At 49.2% G+C, this 7471-nt stretch overlaps 1 protein-coding gene across 1 annotated transcript; it reads left to right on the top strand.

Moving 5' to 3' along the window:
* The first annotated feature begins 397 nt into the window (after nt 1-397).
* Nucleotides 398-5511, top strand: LOC109888665 (leucine-rich repeat-containing protein 4-like). Its single transcript, XM_020479828.2, has 2 exons — nt 398-1802; nt 2033-5511. Exon 2 carries the CDS (start codon nt 2156-2158, stop codon nt 4217-4219), a length of 2064 nt encoding a protein of 687 aa, XP_020335417.1. The 5' UTR covers nt 398-1802; nt 2033-2155; the 3' UTR covers nt 4220-5511.
* Nucleotides 5512-7471: the final 1960 nt, after the last annotated feature.

Genomic DNA, 7471 nt, shown 5'->3' with positions numbered 1-7471 from the left:
TCTGTGCTCTGGGAAGGAGAAGGGAGGGGGAAGTAACACATATAAATACTCTGAGGGTTTAGAGTTAACAGAGATACTAAAACCAGAGGGAGAGAGAGAAGGGAGTGGGGGGGGTGAATTTGTTAATACAAAGGAACACTGCATCAAACCAATGAACTGCTCTGAGCCTGCCTGGCTGGCTGGCTGGCTGGGTGTGTGTGTGTGTGTGTGTGTGTGTGTGTGTGTGTGTGTGTGTGTGTGTGTGTGTGTGTGTGTGTGTGTGTGTGTGTGTGTGTGTGTGTGTGTGTGTGTGTGTGTGTGTGTGTGTGTGTGTGTGCTCGTGTGTGCGCGTGTGTGTGTGTGTTTGGCTGTTTGAGCCACGGCTGAGAAGGAGAGGAGTGCGTCAGCATTACATTCACGTTCCCACTGAAGGACAAAGGGAAAGGGCAGAGACAGTCTTAGCTCCTCTCAAGACACACACACAGGGAAAAAGAGAGGCTGTAGAATAAATAACAAGAAGAGAAGAGGAGATGGGGATTGGAATGCTGCTGATGCTGCGACGGTGTCATGCCTGTTTGACTGCTTGTGTGCCTCCTCTCTCTCTTCCGCTCTCTCACTCTCCCTTTTGCTTTCCCCCTCTCTCGCTTCCTATCTCTCTCCTCCACAGTGGTTACTGCAGTAGTCCAGCAGCCAGTCGGGAGCTTCTCTGCCACACAGAGAGCTAACTGCCACAACTTGCTACCTCACCTCATACCTACAGCCCTCAGTCCTGAGCTCAGCCCTGGGGATCAACTTGTAGACAACCAGGACAGACAGAGGGATACGGCAGGAGACACACACCTCAGGGGAGAGGGCACCAGGCCAGGAGCACCCCATTCCTGGCTCATTTTACGGATAGCAGCTACAGATATATACCCTTCACAGCCACCATCGCATCCACACAACAGGAATCTACTCCTCTCTCTCTCTAAAGCGTAGCTCCGGCAGCACTGCGCTCCCCTCCTCCTCCCTCCTCTCTAACCAGCAGCACCCCCCCCCCCCCCCCAGGAGGAATCGCTGGATTATTGCTAACTATGCTGCACGCGGCAGGCTGCAGCTGCTATAGACACAGCCAGGCAAGCCAACGCAGGGAGAGGACCAGAAGAGAAGAGAGAAAAAGAGATGACAGTGGGGTGACTGCATCAGGAGTCCTTTAGCTTTTCCCTCTCTCTCTTTCTCCATCCATCAGAGCGGGGCTAATCAGGCACAAGCTAGCCGTCGGCAAAGTCACAGAGACGGAGGGCTCTCTGCCGACACTCACACACACAGAAACAAAGGAACACGCTCACATGCACGAGCACCTGCCAAAACGGGGGATTTTTTATAATTTTTATTCTGTAATTTTTTCCCTTCTGCTCAGTGTATCTGGCTTATACTGCGTGATGGAGCAGTTTGATTCGTCAACAGAGGGGGCTGTGTGTCTGCGGCTGCAGGCAGGGAGAGGGGGAGAGGAGGGGGGCTGGGGGACGCCAGGCACCTGCTTAGCTTAACCCACACGGCCTGTCCTTTACCACCGAGCCTGTAGTCTCTACACGCTGCTCCACTCTGCTCTGCTCCACTCCGCTCTGCTCCACTCTTACCACGGGCTAATAGGAGACATCTTGTTCCATTGGTTAACACAGGGACATTACCACCACATTCCAGAGGAAGGAGAAGAACTGAAATTAAATATATTTTTCACTTTTCGGATTTTCCATTGAAGTGAACTACACGGCTGTGGTTTGTGATTGGTTTTCGTAGTATTCGGAAAGGAAGAAGAAACAGGCCATTTCAGAACTAATGAGGTAGGTGATTGATCCTGGTTTTCAACCGTTTGTTTTTATCACTGCAAAGCATTCTGCTTCTGCTGGTGCTCTGCCTTCACATTAATCTCTCTTTCTCCCTCTATTCCCCCTCTCTCCTTCTTTCACTCTGACTCTTCCTCCCCTCTATTACTCTCCCTCTCTCTTTATATTTTCTTCTCTCCCTCTCTCTTTCTCTTTCTCACTTTCTCTCCCTGTCTGTCTCTGCGTAGCGTCTCCCAGTCCCGTCGATGGCGTGGCGAGCGCTGTCCTTGTTTCAGCCAGGGTAGGAGGGTGGTGTGTCCTCCTCTAGCGTCTGTCTCCCCCCACCATGCTGAAAAAGAGTCCTCCGAACCATGAGTCCTGTGGGCCAGGTTTCTCTGCAGCCCACCTGGAACGCAGCCCTGCTCACCCTGCTAGCCCTCACCATGGTGCCAGCTCTCAGTTTGTACCAGCCTGTCGGCCTGGGTGCTCCCTCTAACCCCCAGAACTGCCCGGCGGTGTGCTCCTGCACCAACCAGCTTGCTAAGGTGGTGTGTACGCGCCGTGGCCTGGTCAGGGTGCCCCCTGGGATCCCCACCAACACCAGGTACCTCAACCTGATGGAAAACAGCATCGAGACCATCCAAGCTGACACCTTCAGACACCTACACCATCTTGAGGTGCTGCAGCTGGGCAGGAACGCCATCAGGCAGATTGAGGTGGGGGCCTTCAATGGCCTGACCAGCCTCAACACCCTGGAGCTGTTTGACAACAGACTGACGGGGATCCCCAGCGGGGCCTTTGAGTACCTGTCCAAGCTGAGGGAGCTGTGGCTGAGGAACAACCCCATCGAGAGCATCCCGTCCTATGCTTTCAACAGGGTGCCCTCTCTGATGAGGCTGGACCTGGGCGAGCTCAGGAGGCTGGATTACATCTCTGACGGGGCATTTGAGGGCCTGCAGAACCTCAAGTACCTGAATCTGGGGATGTGTAACCTTATGGAGATGCCTGTCCTGTCACCCCTGACAGGCCTGGAGGAGCTGGAGATGTCTGAGAACACTTTCCCTGAGATGAAGCCTGGCTCGTTCCGTGGCCTGTGCTCCCTACAGAAACTCTGGATTATGAACTCTGGGATCACCGTGATTGAGAGGAACGCTTTCGATGACATTACGGCGCTGGTGGAGCTGAATCTAGCCCATAATAACCTGTCGTCTCTCCCCCATGACCTCTTTGCCCCGCTGCAGTACCTGGTGGAACTTCATCTCCACCACAACCCCTGGAGGTGTGACTGTGACGTGGTCTGGCTGTCTTGGTGGCTCAGGGAGTACATCCCCACTAACTCCACCTGCTGCGGCCGCTGCCACTCCCCAGCCCACATGAGAGGACGATACCTGGTGGAGGTGGACCAGACCACATTCCAGTGCTCTGCTCCCTTCATCCTGGATGCTCCCAGGGACCTCAACATCTCTGCAGAGAGAGTGGCTGAACTCAAGTGTCGTACAGCCTCCATGTCATCGGTCCGATGGCTGCTTCCTAATGGGACCGTTCTGACCCATGGCTCGGCTCACCCTCGGATTTCTGTCCTTAACGACGGAACACTCAACTTCTCCAACGTTCTGCCATCGGACACAGGCGTCTACACCTGCATGGTGACTAACATGGCTGGTAACTCCAATGCCTCGGCCTACCTGAATGTCAGCAACGCCGAACTCAACACCTCCAATCTGTCCTATTTCACTACACTGACTGTGGAGGTGCTGGAGCCCACCGTAGAGGAGATCCCCAAACCCAAACCCACCATCCCAGCCTCGCCCTCCGTGTTCCAGCCCGTCTTCATCTCCACACCCACTGTGTTGCTCCAGAACACCCAGACCCCCCGCCAGATATCTCTCCCCACGGCCCGTGGCCCCATCCACCCTCCCCCCAGCCTCGATGAGGTCATGAAGACAACCAAGATCATCATTGGCTGCTTCGTTGCGGTGACACTCCTTGCCGCTGCCATGTTGATTGCCTTCTACAAGCTGCGTAAGCGGCACCAGCAGCGGAGCACGGTGGCAGCGGCGCGGACCATCGAGATCATCCAGATGGACGAGGAACTTCCCCAGGTTCCATCGGCCAGATCAGGTTCTAGCGGGTCTGAGGAGACTGGGCTGGCTCTGCCCATGTTACTGGAACACAACAGCACTGTCTTCAATAAGGAATACATCTCGTCGTCCTCATCGTCCTCCCACAGAGACAGGGACAGACACAGAGACAGGGACAGGGACAGAGCTGCCTACGGGGCTCACTGGACCCATAACAACCTGGGAAACTCCCTGCATCGCTCCTCCAGCCGCCAGTATTATCAGCAGCACCACAGCCTCATCAGCACCATCGCAGAACCGTACGTCATTAAGCCAACTCACACCAAGGAGAAGGTCCAAGAGACCCAGATCTAGGGGACTCATGCTGGCCTTACTGTGGATCTAGCTGTGTGGATCTAACTCAGTGGATTTCTATATGTATCTGACTTTACCCCTTCCTCTCCTCGTTTTCTCTCTGCTCACCAGTCCATGCAATAGAATGCACAAAGAAGACAGTAACTTTATTTTGTACAGAGTGCAAAATAGAGACAGTTTTTTTCTCTCTTGTACATGCTTATACATAAATATAGAAATATAAAAAATATAAAATAAATATACTATGAGGACGGTGGTGGAAGATTATATTTAAAAAAACAAAGTACAATTTAAACTATTTTCTAATAACTTGTAACTTCTATTTAAAAATGAGAGATGTTGAGATGCAGTGGGGGTAGCCTATATGATGATTGATTGAGGGAGCTGTCTTGAGGAAGACTGTTCTGTTTGTTATTTTGACCATTTAGAATGCAGTAAAACCCCTTTATACCCACACCAGTTTATAGAACAACAAGCCCTAACATCAGATCAGTCTCCATAGGTTAAGCTTGTTAAAGCACCAATTCGTACTGTGCCAAACGTTGCAATAAAAGACTGGAAGATTAAGAAAACCAACAGCCACAACCAAGCAAAATCTAGACAGAGAGTCATTTGTCGAGGGAGAGCTGTGGAGAGAAGAGTGTAGATTTTGCTGTTCAGTCGCTATCAGCCAAATGTTTTCAGACTGCAGTGGATTTCTGCAGCTAAGGTTTAACCCTTTGTTTATCAGAGCGAAGCTACACGTCTTTCTAAAAGCATCTCTTTTTTATGTTACTGAATCTAAACCCATTTAGTATGATTGCATTTGATTTATCCCAGGTCCCCTTGGCTAAGATGAAGGACAGGCTATTTTGAATGGTGATTTGGTGTGATTACTTCATGCAGATTTCAGTTGCACAATGCATTATGTTTTATATTTATTTTCCTTTCCTTGGGTTGCGACATGCTTCTTAATAGCATTTGTAGTGTTTTGGGTTAATGTAGTGATGCATTAAAGCAGTTATTTGCCTGCTCTCTGTAAGAGCTCTTCTATTGGTAATCCCTCACAGATACCGACATGTGGTGCAGAACGACTGGGGTTTGCTGACCGATCTGCTTTTGAAAGAAAAAAAGGAGTGGTGTTGAAATGAAATGAATGTCTGGACATTGGGCTTGTTTCTCTGTGGACGTAATTGAAACAGTGAAATCGTTTTTTTTATTTTCCTTATTGTAGGTATTATTTAGAGCATTATGGGCAGGCTATAAGGATGCAAAAATAAATAAAACCTTTGGTTTGTATTTCTCTACTCGGACACATTGCCGTGCCATTCTTTTCCTTTTCCCTCTTGCTCACAGTGTGGCGATATTAGCTGGTAAGCCTGTTAGCATGTCAGTCCACAGACACTGAACAGAAAGCATTCTGAATTCCAAATGGAGCTCTACCCCATAGCCACTTCTGTAGATCTGAAAGGTCCAGATATAGCAATATGACAAATGCTTCACTTTGCCTTCTGATAAACTTGTTGATTTCTTTGCAATATCGCTTGCACCTATCCAATCATTTCAGATGTACTGTATATCAGTACCAAGGGAGCAGGGGTCAGGATTGATTTGGAATCTAGAAGAAGAGGTCCATGCTATGTCTATGCTCTAAATCAAATCAAATTAAATAAAATTGTATTTGTCACATGATTTGTAAACAACAGGTGTAGTGATATGCTTACTTCCGGCTTACAGATAACAAATCATATGAGGAATATGAGGAATAAATACACAATGAGTAATGATAACTTGGCTATATACACAGGGTAAGTACCAAGTCAATGTGGAGGGGTGTGAGGTAATTAAGGTAAATATGTACATATAGGTAGGGGTAAAGTGACGAGGCAACAGGATAGATAGTAAATAGTAGCAGAATTGTTAGTCCAAAAAGGGTCAATGCAGATAGTCTGAGTAGCTATTTAGTTAACTATTTAACAAACTATTTATGGTTTGGTAGAAAATGTTCAGGGTCCTGTTGGTTCCAGACTTGGTGAATCTGTAACACTTGCCGTACAGTAGCAGAAAGTAACAGTCTATGACTTGGGTGGCTGGAATCTTTGACAATTTCTAAGGCCTTCCTCTGACACCACCCTGGATGGCAGGGAGATCAGCCCCAGTTATTTACTGGACCATACACACTACACTGTGTAGCAACTTGCAGTCAGATGTCAAGCAGTTGCCATACTGAATGGTGATGCAGCCAGTCAAGATGCTCTCAATGGTGAAGATGTAGAATGTTTTGTGGATTTGAGGTCCCATGGCAAATCTTTTCAGCCTCCTGAGGGGGAAGAGGTGTTGTCATGCATTCTTTATGACTGTGTTGGTTGGTGTGGACCATGATAATTCCTTAGTGATGTGGACACAGAAGAACTTGAAGCTCTTGACCTGCTCCATTACAGCCCCATCGTGCTCGGCCCTCCGTTTCCTGAAGTCCCCGATCAGCTCCTTTGTCTTGCTGACGTTGAGGGCGAAATTGTTGTCCTAGCACCACACTGCCAGGCCACTGATCTCCTCCCTGCAGGCTGTCTTATCGTTGTCGGTGGACAGGCCAACCACCATCGTGTCATCAAAATCTCGATGATGGTGTTGGAGTCGCGCACGGCCACACAGTTATGGATGAACATGGAGTATGGGAGGGGACTAAGCACGCACCCCTGAGGGGCCCCCGTGTTATGGGTCAGCATAGCGGATGTGTTGTTGACTACCTTCACCACCTGGGGGTGGCCCGTCAGGAAGTCCAGGATCCAGTTGTAGAGGGAGGTGTTCAGTCCCAGGGTCCTGAGTGATGAGATTGGAGGGCACTATGGTGTTGAACGATGAGCTATAGTCAATGAACAGCATACTCATATAGGTATTCCTGCTTGTCCAGGTGGGATAGGGCAGTGTGGAGTGTAATAGAGATTGCGTCATCTGTGGATTTGTTGGGGCGTTATATGAATTGGAATATGTCCAGTGTGTCTGGGATGATGGTGTTGATGTGAGCCATTACAAGCCTTTCAAAGCATTTCATGGCTACAGATGTGAGTGCTATGGGGTGATAATAATTTAGACAGGTTACCTTGATGTTCTTGGGCATATGGTGGTCTTGGACTATGGTGGTCTGCTTGAAACATGTAGGTATTACAGACTTGGTCAGGGAGAGGTTGAAAATGTTACTGAAGACACTTACCAGCTGGTCAGCGCATTCTCTGAGTACGCGTCCTGGTAATCCGTCTGGCCCTGAGCCCTCTA

This window comes from Oncorhynchus kisutch, linkage group LG4, assembly GCF_002021735.2.
Source record: "Oncorhynchus kisutch isolate 150728-3 linkage group LG4, Okis_V2, whole genome shotgun sequence".
Lineage (NCBI taxonomy): Eukaryota > Metazoa > Chordata > Actinopteri > Salmoniformes > Salmonidae > Oncorhynchus > Oncorhynchus kisutch.
This window is presented reverse-complemented; position numbering and strand designations above follow the sequence as displayed.

Coding starts and splice junctions, on each gene's coding strand:
- LOC109888665 (XM_020479828.2), top strand. CDS start 2,156: ATGAGTCCTGTGGGCCAGGTTTCTCTGCAGCCCACCTGGAACGCAGCC.